This window comes from Schistocerca nitens, chromosome 1 (genome assembly GCF_023898315.1).
Source record: "Schistocerca nitens isolate TAMUIC-IGC-003100 chromosome 1, iqSchNite1.1, whole genome shotgun sequence".
Lineage (NCBI taxonomy): Eukaryota > Metazoa > Arthropoda > Insecta > Orthoptera > Acrididae > Schistocerca > Schistocerca nitens.
In genome coordinates, this window is record NC_064614.1 from 948,141,655 (window position 1) to 948,159,336 (window position 17,682).

At 41.2% G+C, this 17,682-nt stretch overlaps 1 protein-coding gene across 1 annotated transcript in view; it reads left to right on the plus strand.

Annotated features, from left to right (window-relative positions):
• The window catches only part of LOC126194393 (GATA zinc finger domain-containing protein 1), a 65,357-nt gene that overhangs the window by 17,168 nt on the left and 30,507 nt on the right, over window positions 1–17,682 (plus strand). The window contains exon 2 of the mRNA XM_049932762.1: window positions 17,344–17,403. Coding sequence (XP_049788719.1) covers window positions 17,344–17,403 — 60 coding nt within the window. The remainder of the gene's footprint in view (window positions 1–17,343; window positions 17,404–17,682) is intronic.

Genomic DNA, 17,682 nt, shown 5'->3' on the forward strand with positions numbered 1-17,682 from the left:
GTTTACAGTTGTGTGGGTGCAGCATAAGAATATCTGATTTTTCAGCCCAAAAGTAAATCCGTGAACTAATACATGTCTTAGGAATCTTATACATTTATCTGAAAAAATGGAAAAATGCGAAAACTCTCACTTAACCAAAAATTCCCGAAAAACAATTCTTTCTTTTGTCAGGTCAGCTATGCATATTATTATTATTATTATTATTATTATTATTACTATGGTTATTACTACTATTATTTATATTAATGTTGTTGTTGTTGTTACTGGCGGTGGCTGTAGTTGTATAAATTTGTTGATATGCATAACTGTTATACAGCAGATGCTGTTAATTTCACTTTTTTTTCTGAATCTAAAAATTTATGATCACCCAGAACGTATATTCACGAGCCACCACTGCATACACTGTAATTACATTATAGTGTGAATGCTAAAGAGCTCTAAAGACATGTTTAAAAAATTATTGCCAAATAATTATTTGTAGAAGATTTTGTCAGCTCCTGAAATGGCAGGGTTCCTTTTAGAAGACATAATTTTGAAGCATAGAGCACTATGTGACAGTCTCTGTTCATGAAATATTTTCCATTTGAAACTAGTGTCATAGGTAACTTCACATTGCAATATCACCCATAGGGTGAGAACTGCCTATCATCCACAGACAAATGGTCTCACAGGACCCTTTAATAAGACATTGTAAGATATGCTCTCAATGCATGTAAATGTCAGAGAGGTTGTAATATGATACTGCCTGTTGCGACATTTGCATATACAGCAAAACTGTGAAATAAGACACTATAGGCTTCACATTGTTCTTACTGCTCCATGGTCACAAGCCTGAAACTACAATGGCTATACTTTTCTCATTTTAACTCAGGATGACTACATGAAACATCTCATCACCATAACCAGAGAAGCAAGACAACTGACTCGCATATGGACGTTCAGGAGATTGATATGTATTTTTACGTCTGTGTGGAAAGTGCGACTGTCGGAAAAGTTATTGAAGTGCCAATTTGGGCTTTATTGTATCCATCGTCACTTGTTGGATGTCACATATGAAGTGTAGGATTCTGACCCTTCAAGCAGACAGGGCAGAGATGTCATCCATGTCCTCCTTAAGAAGGTGTACTACGGTCCTGATGGGGCTTCTCATTCGAGGAAACTAAAGACTTGCTACCTCCAACGCTCTTCATAGTGAAGAGCATGTGACAATTTGGACAGAATGTAAGGATCTGCTAGGTGCTGCCATAAGGATGACGATTGACAAGATCTGGATCCAGGAAGCTGTAGTAAGCTCTAGTGGAAACTTCTGAAACAGTGGGTCACTGTTTCTCCAGGAGAGGAAGAAATGCTGTGAGCTGTAGTGCATGCAGTGTGGCATAGCAGTTAGCATCACTGGCAGGCATGCTGTGAGTATCCAGTTTAAATCTAAGCACTAGCAGTTATTTTTTATTTAGTATTTGACATTTCTGGAAGGTTCTTGAAATTTCTTGTGTTTTTAATGTTTCTGTTTTGTGGAATATTTGATATTTGTATAAATAGCAGCACTCTGTGTCCAGGAGTTCAGTTCTCTTGTGGGTTTATGTCGGTGTTCTTAATAAACATACTTTCAGTGCTATGTTTTGTACTTCAGCGATGACCCTACATGTGGGTTTGGACTTGATTATGGTGTGACAGTCTCATTGTTAAAAGAGGAGCTAACCTGGATGCAAATTTTGTATGAATCTGATAGGCATTCCATCAGTCACTGATGCTTTGTTCTTTTTTATTGATTTCAGCTGTTTCTCAGTACCACTAAGATTAATATCTATGTTGTTCATCACCCTTGTAATGGTGCAAGAATTAAAATGGCGCAATACTCCTGTATTCCTTTGTGAGGAAATGTGAAATGAACATTCAGCATTTCTGCTTTTGTTTGATATCTATAATTTCAATTCCTGTGCCATTCATAAGTGTGGTATTACTAACTTAGATGCCACTGACACCCTGTACACACGGCCAGAATGCCTTTGGGGATTGCTAGACATTTCAATAAGTTCTGATTCGAAAGTTATTGAAGTATTCAAGCATTGCCCTTTTGATGGCCAAATGCACTTCATTTAGCATCTTAATTTGTTGTCCAGTGCTACAGTTAACACTATTGTGCAGCAGTTGCTATTTCTTTAGGAGCTTCTTTGTGAGCCTCTGTGTCGTGGATCATTCCCATCGTGACCTTGTTCTGCTAGGTACATGTCTATCCAGTGCTTGATCAGTTATTTTTCTATCTTCAGCCACAGTTGCTCTACATTCTCCTATCCAGAGTTAAATGTTTCAAATTCCTCATAGGGAACAACATTAATGCCTTCTTATTTAGTTTACTGATCATGTAGGCCTAAATAATACTACTTATTTTAGTTGCCCATTGTACTTCAGTAATTACTGCTGCAATTGCTTCATTGTCACGTCTGTTTGTTGCCTCTCGATCAAAGATTTGTCAATCATTACTGGGCTTCTAAGCTATTCATGTGGATGCCAAAGAATGTGTTCATTGATTATTATTGCATTTACTGAAAATTTCTCACCGAGTGCAATGACCCAAGTGACTGGAAAAAACACAGGTGACTCCTCTATATAAAAAGGCTAAAAGAAACTTTCTGCAAAATTACAGATCATTATGCTTAACACTGATTTGATGTAGAATTCTTAACTGCATTATGAGTTCATATACAATAAATTTGTGTGAGAAAAGCTTCTGTCCACAAATCAGCACTTATTAAGAAAGCATCATTGCTGAAAAACTCAGCTTGCCCATTTCTCACGCAATATCCTGCAAACCATAGATGAAGAACAACAGGCAAATTCCGTACTCCTTGGTTTCCTAAAAGTATTTAATGGCATGGTCCACTGCAGACTGTTAAGAAAGGTCAAGCATATGAAATTGGTTACCAGGTATGTGTGTGAGTGGCTCCAAAGACTTCTCAAGTAATAGAACCCAGTACATTGTTCTGGACAGTGTGTATTCATCACAGACGAAGTTATCATCAGTAGTATCCCAGGGAAGCATGATAGCGTCTCTATTGTTCTCTATGTACGTAAATGATCTGACTGACAGAACAAGCAGCAATCTGTGATAGTCTTCTGATGACACTGTGCTGTACAGGAAAGTGTCGTCATTGTGTGATTGTGGGAGGATAAAGGATGACTCAGAAAAAATTTATATTTGATGTGACGAATGACAGCTTCCTTTAAATGCAGAAAAATTTAGGTTAATGCAGATGCGTAGGAAAAATAATGTAATATTCAAATGCAGTATTAGTAGTGTGCTGCTTGACAGTGTCATGGTGATTAAATATTTAGCTGTAACATTGCAAACCAATATGATATGGAACAAGCACTTAAGGTCTTTAGTAGGGAAGGCACATGATAGACTTCAGTTTATTGGGGTAATTTTAGGAAAATGTAGCTCATCTATGAACAAGATCATGTATAGAACACTAGTGTGACCCATCCTTGAGTACTGTGCAAGTAGCTATTTTGACATTAGAGTCCATGACGAGGGTTGCTGACACGGCCAGTAATGACATTGGATTGAAGAGGAGAGGCTCTGGTGATGGAGACTTGGCAGCTGCCGCTTCTGCTGACTGCGATGCTTGCTCAGCTCAGTGGGAGGCACCAGCACCTGCTGCAGGAAGCAAACCTGCCATTAGTGCTGCTGAAGTCCTGACTGTCGGGATAGGCAGGCTGGCTTGCATGACCCATGTGGTGGTCAGACTTTGGCCTACATCTCAACAGGAGGCTCTGTATCCATACTGCGATGCAACTGGTTGGCATGCCACTAGTTGATCTTCAGTGCAAATCATGAAGACAGGCTGATTGCGTCGTCTGTGGACAACAGCCAGAATCTAATGAGGGCACCACCCAAAAGTCCTGGTCCACGTGGCACCACTGGTACGTTTGCCCAGCAGCAAGAGGTTCAGAAGTGTCCATGACTGATAGCCATGTAGGAGCTCAGTGTGACTTTTGACTCCTAACCTTTAAAAAAGAAAAAAAAGAGTGCCTCCTTGGCCAGAAAATCTTTTACATACTTTTGCATCTGTGTCTTAAATGTTCAGACAAGGCATCCTGCCTTGCCATTTGACTGTCGATGGAAGGGAGGCAACGTGAAATGGTGAATGCCATCGTGTGTACAAAAGTTCTTGAAAGATTGAAGCACAAACTGAGGTCCATTGCCCAAACCCAGATGCAAGGCAAGCCTTCTATGGAAAATATCTTTGCTAGGGCTTTGACAATCATGTATGCTGTCATAGATGGACGACATAAAGAAAAACAGAACAAGGCATAAATTACCAATAACCAGAAAGTGTCTAAAAAGAACCAGCTGTATTAGTGTAGATTCTTTCCCAAGACTGTGTTGGAGCTGGCCATGGTGAAAAAGACAGTGCACAATGTCACATGGTGACCCGGGTGCTTCTGGCAGTATGTGACAAGTTGTTCCATATGACTGATACCCACCCAAAACACATGGTGGTATGCCAATGGTTTTGCACAGGAGATCCCCCAGTAAGCCTAACGTAATAAGCAGAGGACCTCCTGCCGCAGAGCTACTGGAAACCTGACCCTTCTGTTGTCAGGAGAATAACACCATTCAAGACGGAGAGGTGATAGTGTGATGCATATTAATTCTGAAGTGGGCCAGATGCCCGGCCCAGAGGACTGTCGGGCAAACCATGTTGTATCACGTGTACAACCTGTTGAAGCATGGATCCACTACCACAGCCTAGGCAACATGGGAACTGCTGATGGGGAAGTTATCTGCCGTATGTCTTACTTCTGTATCCAGGTGAGAACAGAGCAGTTTCTCCTGAACGAATGAGGAGTCAGGGCCTGTGTGGAGCTGGGACAAAGCATCTGCGTATGCGACTAGGGACAAAATTGGATCTCATAGTTGTACCAGGACAAGAACAGAGCCCAATGCTGAAAACAATGTGTGGCTAAGTCTAGTAAGGATGCCAACTGGCTAAACAGGGAAACAAAGAGCTTATGGCTGGTAAGTAAAAGAAATTTTGTGCCATACAAGAACACTTGAAATTAGTTTATGTCAGAGACAGTAGCAAGAGCTTCTTTTTCCACCTGACAATAATATTGCTGAGCTGAGTTGAGTGTTTTTGATGGAGAGGCTGAAGGCTGTTTGGAGCCATCTGAATGGTAATGGGCCAGCACTGACCCCACCTTATACTCGGACACATCCATGGCGAGAACCAGATGCTTGCCAGATTGAAATGTTGCAAGATTGTTACACACAATGTGTTGCAGACACTGTCCTTAAGCTGCACAAAAGCATGCTTACAAACTGCAGACCAAACAAAATGAGCACATTTCCGCAGCAACAGACGCAAGGGGTGGACAAGAGTAGCTGCTCTGGGAATAAACTTGTGACAGTAAGCAACTTTGTTGAGGAATGTGTGAAGTTCTTTTAGATCAGATGGGTGTGGCAAACTCATAATGGCAGCAATATTTTGTTCCATGGGGTCACGCCCTGCCACAAAATTCCATGAGCCAAATAAACAATGAAAGACTGGAAAAAGTGAGACTTTTTGAGATTACATTTGAGGCATGTGGCCTGGAGAACAGAAAATAAAGAACGTAGGTTATATAGGTGATCCTCCAATGTTAGGTCCTCAACCTGAAGGGCAAGCTGATACACCTTCTTATCTGAGGCTGAACAAATGATCACAACTCTGATCATGATTTTTGCATAAGACTCATGCTTAGCCTTGATGACTCAACACTTATGACAAAGGCCATGAAGCTTGGTCACCCAAGCGCAATAAGATTGCTGCAGCTGTTTGCAACATTGGTAGAATTGATTACACATGGTGACCACATGTGTACACTTGGGGTGATTGGCAGACAGAAAACTACATATATTATCAAATTTTAAGTGAGGTTGGTTCTTGCAAAGGGGCTAACGGGCACAGTAAGTGATATGCACAAGGGAGGGAGGGGGTGTCCTCCATAAGAAAAGAGCTTCACAGACTTCCTTGTCGACCGCTCGGAATCCCAAGAAACATTGACGATGCCTCTTCTTGTAACTTGTAAGTATCTCAATCTTCTGTGGTTTCATCACGCTGAGGTGGGTGACCTGGGGGGGGGGGGGGGGGGGGGGTAATGGCAGCAGGTGAACAACTGGCAGTGGAGCCTGGATCAACATAACCATCAACCATTCCAACACAGCCATATGTACCTGCTGTTGCTGCATTGAAGAACTGAATGGAAGGAAACGTGTGAAAATTCTTCCCAACATCGTTGCTACTTGTGTTTTAACTAAGAACACAAGAAAACACACAACCATAAAAGATGTACACATTAATTGGGTCATGGAGTGGCATCAACAAGAATATGATGAAGGTAAAGTCACAGAGTAACAACAACTTAGTAAAGGTAGTTACATGCCTCGAATGCATTGACAGATGTATCCTTTTAAAGGCACTGGCCCAGTCAGGTGTCACTGGTGTGGTGCTGCACACGCACGGCAAATGAGGTGATAACGGTCAGTGACTGGGCTGTCACTGATGGCCATCTTGGGTAATTGTGGGTACACCATTTGAATGTCGGCTCACACTACGACTGCCTTAATGACCCACCTTACGTATGCTGTGGGCAGTAGTTGTTGTAACAGTGAGTTTACTACAACCTTGAAGTTGGAGAATGTTGCTATTAACATTTTTACGTACCGTTTGATTAGTTATGTTGTTAAGTCATTCCTTTTACAAACTGTTTAATCAAAATGACTACTACTTGCATTTAAATGAGTTAAAATTACAATTAAATTGTTTATGTTGATGATAAATAACCTTAACTGTTTATTTTTAATAAATAACCATAAAACATTTTTGTTTTCGCAGGGTGCCTGTGCCCTCAGTGAATTAAAATAGAAAAGAACAATATTGTCGAGGAAGAAGCTGAGTAGCATAGCACTGTGGTGTAGTGGTTATGATACTAGACTGTGGCATGGAGGGTCGTGAGTTCAAAACTCACCTGAACTGTAAAATTTTAATTTCTATATTTGGTTCAAGTACATTGTAGAAGTATCCACAAATATCAAGAATTGTTTGTCATTCATCTAATTACACCTTCTTCTATGTGACATTATTCTGGTGGAGATGGCAGGTATTGGAACTTGTGATAGTGCACATTATCGATGACACAGTGTCTCCCATCAGGCCACGGCAGAGCTGCCATTTACGTAGTGAGAAACCCCGAGTTCAAGCCATATTCAGCATATCACAATCTATTGGAGACAGAAGAAGAAGAGGACGTTACAATGACAGCAACTGTGTGCCACCACATGAGACATCCTTCTGGGTTCTCTGGTGACGAGGGCCAAGATCCAAACAAGTGGCTGAAGGTATATGAGCATGTAGCCAAATTTAACAAATGGGATGACACCTTGTGTTTGGCTAATGTATTTTTCTACTTGGAGGACACTGCCAAGCAATCGTATGAGAACAATGAGGAGAACTTCACAAGCTGCGAAGTATTCCAGGTGGAACTGCGCAAGTATTTCGGCGACACACATTGACAGAAGTGCAAGGCTGAAGATATATTAAAGCGCAGGGCACAGCGTACAAGAGAAACTACATCATCCTACATTCAAGACGTCCTAGAGCTGTGTAAAATAGTGGATTCTAGAATGAAGGAGGAAGATAAGGTAGCACATCTCATGAATTGTGTTGCTGAGAATGTGTATCAAGCCCTATTCCTGAAGGAGGTTTCAACAGCAGATGACTTCATAAAATAGTGCCAGTATATCGAGACAGTGCGTCAAAAAAGAATTACATGCAAGAAGTTTGAATGGCTTCCAAACATCGAATCGATGTCTGTGATGGAGGAGGGAACTGATTACACAAGTGTTCTTCGTCGGATAGTGAGAGAGGAAGTTTAGAAGGCACTTGGATTGCACAGTGAACAAAAAACAGACGCTTCAAGAGGTCACAAGGGAGGAAGTGGAACAGACATTGAACCCAATCTCTTGTCCTTCATTTCCCTTTAAAACGGTGAAAAAGTCGAGACTCAGGCGAAGTTATGTTCCTACAATGCCGCATGAGGAACCTGTTTGGGCACCAAGGAAGACTTACATCTGGAGGACCCAGGATAACCAACCAGTATGTTTCCACTGCAGATGACTGGGACGTGTGGTGCGCTATTGTCGAGAAAGGCAGTGGATACTTGATGACACCCGCGCCAGAAGACAGCAGACTGATCTTGGCCGTTGCCAACTCCAGGATGACGCAAATGAACAAGAGGATGTGGGTGCAGGACAAAATAGGTCACCATCACCGCAAGCTAGCCACTGGAGAAGACGCTCCCCAACACTCCAATCAAGGTCTCCATTGCCGTTTAGAAGCTGCAGCCAATCGCCTAGCCGCCGCAACCCTCCTTGGAGGTGAGGCTGCCAAAGAGAAAAATCCTCTGCCGTCGATCACTACAAAAATGATAGCAAACTACATTGATATCCTCATGGATGGCTGGCCAGCCCCAGCTCTTGTGGACTCTGGAGCATCATATTCAGTCATTTTGGAGAAGTACCTCGCCAGTTGCAGAAAACCGTATTCATCGTCAACAAAATATCTCTTCTGAAGGCGGCTAATGGGAAATATGTAAAACCTACAGGAAGATGGGTCATTCGTGTGGGTATAAGTGGCCATACACAGCCCTTAGAATTCATTGTCTTACAAGAGTGTAGTCATGATGTTATTCTCAGATGGGACTTTTTGAAAGCTTCTCAGGCATAGATTGTGGTCACTTGAAGATTATGCTAGACGAGATGAGATACTGTGGACAGGAAGATGTGCATCCGAGTGTGTGAAGACTATGTGTGCTGGATGAAGTGATCACTCCTGCAGCCAGTGCTAGAAAGGTAACTGTCATGTGTCATGCAATTCATCAACCCATGGATCTTGTAGTGGAATGTAAGAGAAGCATACCACTGAAGAATAACTTGGTCATCCCAGCTTCTGTTGTCTCGTTTAAGAATGGATTCAGTGAATTGGTGGATAGTTAACTGTCACCAAGAACCGCAGATCCTTCCAAGACGCATCTGCGTAGCAAACACCGAGCCGTTAATTGCCGAACAGCTGAGCATCATAGAAACCTTCCATACCGAGTCTGTGGGCAATAGTGCTACCACTAAGAGACAAGATCTTCTAGCTCGACTTTCACCAGATCTCACTAAGGAACAACAGAAGAAGCTACTTGCCATTCTTCATGAGTTCTCTGAATGCTTCAATCCACAGGTGATGAGCAAATTAGACAAATCGACGGTGAAGCACCGGATTAGCACTGAGACCATCATCCAATAAGCCAGAGAGCATGCCGCATGTCAGCAATGGAACATTGAGTAATTCTCGACGAGGTAGAGAAAATGAAGAAGAATGACATCATTCAGCCTTCGCAGAGCCCATGGTCATCACCAGTGGTTCTCATCAGGAAGAAGGATGGCAGTTGGCATTTTGTGTTGATTACAGGAAGCTTAATAATATAACTAAAAAGGACGTTTACTTCCTTCCGCAAATTGACGATACGCTAGATTGTCTGAAGTGGGCTAAGTTTTTCTCAACCATGGACATGTACTCGGGATACTGGCAAATCGAAGTAGATGAGGCTGATCATGAGAAAACTGCGTTTCATCACCCCTGAGGGCCTGTATGAGTTTAAGGTAATGCCGTTTGGTTTGTGTAATGCACCAGCAACTTTTGAACGGATGATACATAATCTTCTGAGGCATCTGAAGTGGACGATGTGTCTTTGTTATTTAGGTGACATTATAGTGTTCGCAGAGAGAGTTGATGAGCACATAAGAAGACTGAGGGCTGTTCTTAAGTGTCTCCAAAAAGGCGGACTGAAACTTAATCCATCTTGTGTCAAATTAAGGTGTACGGCCGGACCCAGAAAAGGTGAGATCTGTAATGGAATTTCCTATTCCTAAAAGTATTAGAGATGTGAGAAGCTTCCTCGGATTATGTTCTTATTGCTGTCGTTTTATCAAAGACTGTTGTATCAAAGCCAGGCCACTCCAAGAGTTGTTAAAAGCCAATGCTAAATTTATCTGGGATGGTGCTGAACAAGACTCTTTCAATGTTGTGTGAAAAGCTGTGACAACTGACCCTGTACTTGGTCTGTATGATGAGAGAGCACCTAAAGAACTACATACAGATGCCAGTGGGTATGGAATCGATGCTGTTCTGGTGCAAATTTCTGATGGAAAAGAGAAAGTTATAGCCTATGCTTCTAGGACACCTACAAAAGCTGAGAGAAACTACTCAATTGCAGAAAGAGAATGTCTAGCTGTGATCTAGGTCATGTGCAAATTTCGACAGTATCTCTATGGAAGACCATTCACAGTTTTTACAGACCATTGTTCACTTTGCTGGTTGTCAGGTCTTAAGGATCTAACAGGATGACTCGCCAGGTGGACACTATGTCTTCAAGAGTATGACATTACCATAGTGTACAAAAGTGGAAGAAAACACCAAGATGCCGACTGTCTCTCAAGAAACCCTGTGCAAGACTATCAAGACTTTGATGAAGATAGTGACTGTCTCACTGCACTTCAGAATCTCTCTGCTGAGCAGGAGGAGGACACCCAAGATATCTCAAATTATGCTTGTCTTAAATCAGTTATAGGATGTGAAAGGACTATTTAAGGTAGTTAATGGATTACTTTGCAAGAAAAACTTTGATCCGTTCGGAAAGAGGTGGCTACCAGTCATTCCTAAACACCTGCGCTTAGATGTTCTTCAGAAAGTCCATGACATACCTGAGGCTGGACATTTAGGATTTATTAAGACATACGATAGGATCCGCAAGAGATTTTTCTGGCCAGGTTTATTTAGGCATGCCCTTCACTATATGTTGCACTGTCGAGAGTGCCAGAGGAGAAACTCAGTTCCTCAGAAACCACCTGGATGACTCTACCAATTCCACTAGCCGAAACGCCTTTCCAGCGTGTTGGGATTGACCACCTCAGAAGATTTCTAACATCTGCTAATCGCAATAGACGGATTATTGTTTGCACTGATTATCTGACACGCTATGCCATTACAAAATCCGTGAAAACAGCTGAAGCATTCAAGATAGCCAAATTCATAGTGGAAGACATTGTATTAAAACACGGTGCCCCAGGGTCGTTAATTACAGATCAAGGGAAAGCTTTTCAATCAAATCTTGTGACAAAGGTAAACCAGCAGTGCAACATTACTCATCACATGACGACTGCCTACCATCCACAAAATAATGGGCTTACTGAATGCCTTAATAAGTCCTTTGCCGACATGCTATCACTGTTCGTCAATGTTGAGCAGAGCAACTAGGATGAGGTGCTACCTTTTGTGATGTTTGCCTTCACCATCGCCAAACAAGACACTACAGGATGTACGCCATTTTTCCTCGTGCATGGGCGTGAGGTGACTACAATGATGGACACTGTGTTTTCGTTACATCCTGATGACGTGGATGACCACTACATTGGCCAGGTGTTAACCAGGGCTGAGGAAGCTCGGCAGTTAGCTGGACTTGGCATGCTGCAGGCTCAAGAAAACAATTGCCGAAGGTATGACGCGAGCCACTGCCCTGTTGTCTACCAGCTTGGCAATCTCGTCTGGATCTTCACTCCTGTTCGGAAGGTTGGTCTCTCTGAGAAGCTACCTTGGACCTTATAAGATTGTAAGACAGTTGTCTGATGCTACTTATGAAGTTGAAGATTTTGACCCCGAGACAAGACGGCGAAAGATCAGAGCTTCATTCCTTCGAATGAAGCCCTATAAGGATCCTGCAGCCCAGGATAAATTCAAAGCTCCAGCAACAGGCAACAAGTGGAAAGGTGACAAAGAGCGTAGTGAAAAAGGAAATTCTAAGATGATCACTGCCAGGGTGAACATCAGTCATTGGGAGTCGGAGTATGCAGGACCAATGACTTGTTCCCGGACTAGGAGGATGTAACACAGAGACGCTGTTCTCTTAAGGAGGGAGCAATGTCGTAGAAGACTCAGAGTAGCACAGTCATTGTGTTGTAGTGGTTATGATACTAGACTGTTGCATGGAGGGTCGTGAGCTCAGAACTCACCTGAACTGTAAAATTTTAATTTCTGTATTCAGTTTGAGCACACTAGGAGTATCCACAAATATCAAGAATCATTGTACTGAAATGTTCTGTAACTGTATATATACACTGTATGTGTTCTGGCCAGAGGCAGCTCGCTCCATGCTCTTGTATGTGCAAGTGCTGAATAAACATTTGTTAACTGAAGTTAGTGTTCGTCATTCATCTAATTACACCTTCTTTTAAGTGACAGTATTTAATAAAATTAGTAATTACAAAACTTGCAGAACAGCTACAGTATGTTATCTAAATTTGCATCTGTTATACTGAAACAAGTTCATGATCCATACAAAGGTAGGGATTGATAGTCGAGAATAAAGTTCAGTAGATGTGCTTATGTGCACATAGGTGACTTCACTGTGAGCTGAGTGGCAGACTGCGTTGTACCTTTGTCTAGCATTATACCATGTCTTAACAGATAGACCTCAAGCAACATGTTGGAGCAGTGATTCATCACTGGTAGATTTCTGAGATGTTATTTGACCACAATTCAGGATCTTAAGACACCCTTCTACACTGTCCTCCCTCCAAGCTTGTGGTGGCTCACTGCAAGAGGAGAAAATGTCTAATCGCATGTTTCTTATGGAATACCTGTGTAAAGCACATATTTGTTCCTCCAGCAGAAATTTGAAGACATTCTCTCCATCCCACTGTTTGTCAAGCAAATGGTATTTCCTGTTGGTTTTCCCAATGTATGCTGCTGATTTATAGTGAAAGAGTAACACAAGTTGAGGGAGAACTTGTTACCACCATTCACAGTAAATAAGCAACTCTGTGACGAAGCAAGCTGGGATCCTTTTACTTCCCCTCTTGTTTTGCCATCTGTCTCCTTAAATTCATTTTTTCATTTTTGACTAATTACTACGAACATAGGTGAGTATAATCTGCATGTCCATAAAAGAGAAATATTGTCCCTCAGTTTTAAAGAATATACCACCAGATTTAACTTTGTGCTTAGTTTTATGTATGTAATTGATTTTCTAATTTATTTTGACTATTCCTAGTTAATACTTTTGTTATAGTGTGAAATCAGTAATTGTTTTGTAACTTAAATTCTGTTGTTGACGTATAAACAAATATAAATTCTGTACTAATTACAAACATTTGGAGGAACAGCTAATGGTATTCTTAAAGAATGTATTTGGCTCCATTCAAAAACATGTTAGCAAAGCCAGCCCTTAATGAATTCCAAAGTAATTTTTAGTTTCATCAAAAGTATTGTTTGCTTAGGTATATATGTTAATTTCATCATTTAAACAAATAATGTGGCTTAACCCTTGTAGTAGAAGAAACTGTTAAAATCACACAATTTTTCGATGTACTCAGTAAATTTAATGAGTCAAGTTTTAATTGTAATTTTTGTAAATTAAACATTGAACAATGTATGGTTTCAGTGCCTGTTATTGTGAGGATGTATAAGGACCCAGTTTTGGTCCCGAGACAGTCAGTTCGTGGCACAGTTTCAGACGCGGAACCCATATTGGTTAGATCAACAACAATGAATCAACTTAACTGTGAAATAAATGTTACACCAGTAGGCCATGTGTTAAAGCAATGAGAGTGTTTATTCAGTTTATTTGAAAGACTGAAATATGTGGTTAGGCTTTTACTTCTCGTAGATGTTCAACAGTAAACTGTATGTGGGTGTTTGCCTGCAACATATTAATGAGGCTTATCGAAAGTTAAACAATAGTGTACTGGCCATATAACTGTGTATTATTGAGGGGTTGTGAACAGTGAAAGTAAAGAACTGTGAAACGCAAATATGCACCTGTCAGCTACATCATTAAAGTAGTCAGTGTTGAACTTGCACCCCCATTTTTCAGCCAGTGTAGTAACGTAGTACGTCGACACAAAGGAGAATATATGAGGAAATAAAGCAGGCGAATGTAACAACTTCCTTCCATCTGAAAAAAAAAAGGAGAGTGAAAGACATAAGTGCCTCCAAGATGTGCTGTTTCTGAAGAGCTCAGATATTGCTCTTTGCTTACTTCAGAAAATATAATTCAGATCACACATTTTGTAGACAGCACTAAGTTATTTATTATTAAGGCTTTCATGCCATCTATTCCTGCTAACAGTGCTTTTTCCAGATATCTCACAAGCAGTTTGTTAAAGTTATTGCAGAAATACTCTTATAGAAAGAACCCTTGTTCAAGCAAATCAAACATCTGACTGCTGGACAAGATACATTACTCAGGACTTGTGTTCTTAGGTTCAGAGAATTGTCTTGTGAAACCATTTATGTTTTTCAGAGGTACCCTGTCCATATATTATCCTTGTGTGTGGTATAGATCATATCATATGCCGGTAATGCATTATCGTGCCAAGTTATAAGGAGCTAATGAGATTATGACACAGGTAGCCAATAATACCATTAACTGTATGCTGTATTTATTCTAGAAAACACAAGCTGCTTGCATGGTGTAGAAGCCCTTCTATCACTTTCTTCATTTGTCTCACTTTGATATTTTCATTATTGATATTTATTGCAATTTTGCACTTACTGTTTATGTTGAAATAGTTATTAATGATTTCTTATAAAAACAAAATCTTAAATCTGGTAACTTGCTGATGTGTAGATTTAGCTTAGGGTGGGAGGGAACAGTTTTCATAATGTGTAGGCTTTCATGACTGGTGTATTCATTAGTTAAAACTTCCGGGCTGAGAGGCCCTGGTCAATCAGTAAAACTTCTTCTTCCTGACATTTTGTTGCCAACTGCAGGCAACATCTTCAGAGCTCAGCGAACAACTATCGTTGACTCAACGTCTGTCGTTGACTCAGCGTCTGTCGTTGACTCGGCGTCTGTCGTTGACTCGGCGTCTGTCGTTGACTCGGCGTCTGTCGTTGACTCGGCGTCTGTCGTTGACTCGGCGTCTGTCGTTGACTCGGCGTCTGTCGTTGACTCGGCGTCTGTCGTTGACTCGGCGTCTGTCGTTGACTCGGCGTCTGTCGTTGACTCGGCGTCTGTCGTTGACTCGGCGTCTGTCGTTGACTCGGCGTCTGTCGTTGACTCGGCGTCTGTCGTTGACTCGGCGTCTGTCGTTGACTCGGCGTCTGTCGTTGACTCGGCGTCTGTCGTTGACTCGGCGTCTGTCGTTGACTCGGCGTCTGTCGTTGACTCGGCGTCTGTCGTTGACTCGGCGTCTGTCGTTGACTCGGCGTCTGTCGTTGACTCGGCGTCTGTCGTTGACTCGGCGTCTGTCGTTGACTCGGCGTCTGTCGTTGACTCGGCGTCTGTCGTTGACTCAGCGTCTGTCATTGGCGTTACATTGCCAACTGCGGGTAACATCTTCTGAAATGAGTCAATGACTGTCTTTGACTCAACAACTGTTGTTGACTCATCTCAGAAGATGTTGCCCACAGTCGGCAGTGAAACGTCAGGAAGAAGAGGTTTTACTGATTGTCCATGGCCTCTCAGCCCAGAAGTTTTAACTAATGGATAACAGTTTTATTTGACAAGATGAAATGATACATGTATGACTTGTTCATATTTTTACTTCTGCTGCATTTCATTACATTTTTTATGATGATTGAAAGTATGTCATGTTATTCTTACATTAATGGCTACTGATAATTCTGCTTTGTCAAGCTTGTTATCCATCATCTCTCACAGCAATAGGTCTCATGAATATTACATTTTGAGATAGGCGTGTAGATCACTCTAAGTACACTTTCACTCCCTGGAAGTGTCAAATTATTATTGTGAATTTTAATGTGAAGAGTGTCTGTTAGAAAGTTTTGTGCTCACGTCTGTGACATGAATTAAAAGAATGGTGTTATACGGAGGGTCGAATTTACATTTGCTGCATATTTAACGTTATTGTTTGAAGTAGGAATCACATTTGTTGATCAAATGTATTACCAAAAATGATCATTTGTAACTAGTTAAAATCATGCCAGGCTGGGAATTAAATGCAGATCCTCATTGCTTGTAGGCAGTACTCTTCCAATTGAATCCCTGAGTGAGACCTCAAAACAGATTCAAAGTGTGGTTTTTTATTCTCTTCCGCCTCCATCCCCCTTCCTGCCACCTCTCATACACTACCCTTCCTTTCCATAATAGTGTAGCTCAGATTCAACCAGCTTTACAGAGTATGAGCTTGGTCTGCCACACTTTTAACAAGCAGTTAATGTTAATGGCAAGAATAAAGTTATTTCACTCTCATAAAAACCTGTAAAATAAGGGAAAGGCAACCATTCACCTGCAGCAGACTGATACCTGGTGCTCATAAACATATAACAGAAAACAGTATTCGCACTAGCTTTCAACGTCTTTCCCTTTTTCTTGTAAAAATACATGCATTCACTCACACAACCACATGGAGATCCAAACGTACTAGCCAACAGTAGGAGTGTGACTGATTACTGAATTGCTTTATTGAGAACAGTTACCTGTGTGGAAGGAAGATGGGAGAGGGTAGGGAAAGACACACAAGGCAAGGAGAGGGTAGTGAGGTAGCGTAAGGCAGGTCTTTCGGCAGATGACTCAGTGGCTGCACAAGATCAGAGGAGATTAGGGTATAGAATACATAAGAGAGACAGGAAGAGGAGGGGTTAAGGTATGGGAGGAAAGGAGAGGAAGGGGGTGATGAACAGAGAGACAGTGAGGGGAGATATAAAGGGAGAGTGGGGGAAGGAGAATAGTGGGGAGGGGGATGAAGGGGGCAGGAGAGAAAAGGGAATGTGAGGCAGTGGAGAGGTTTAGACCAGAGGGATTGCAAAAGCACGTGATATGCTGGAGAAAGAATTCCCACCTGTATAGTTCAGAGAAACTTGTACTGGAAGGGGGTATCCAAATTACATCTGCAGTGAACAATTATCCATTATCATAGTTGTTAAAAAAATAAAGTATATAAATGCAAATTTCCAAAAACACATTGCTTACAATATCTGATTATACCAAAATTGTTTTGACACTGTACCTGATGAGACTTTGTAAACCTGCAGGAAGTTCACATCGCTGTGAAATGAACCCACATAGTCAAGTGAAAGCAGATATATTATATTTTAATCTATCAATAACTGATATTCATGACAATAACATCAAATATTGTTCAATCCAGTGTGATTATGGTTATTACTTTCTCAATATGATGACCGTCTTGTGCTGTTATTTGAAACACATGAATAACCTGAGCACACACCATTTTTTAAATAGAACTTTAACTAGGTCTGTCACTTATTTAAGTATTTACTTTTGCAGCCAACCAAAGCACCTACGGCAGTTGCTACACCTGTGACAAGCAATTACGTATTTTACAAGGTAAAATATTTATGAATTTCTACAAACTAAAGAATTAGATTTCTAAGAACTTTCAAAAGAAAAGGAATAAGGAGGTAAGAAGGAAGGAATTTACTTGAGGGAGAAAATAATTTCTTTGTTTCATGTTGTAATACGTTGCAATCATTTCCCTTCTTTTTCCTAGTAGTTACAACAAGGAAAATGTGATGCATTCATTTTGGAAACTGGTGGTGAAAATACTGTGTATCCCATGTTTGACTGGACAAACTACAGTATTTAATAGTTATTTTATCAAACAAA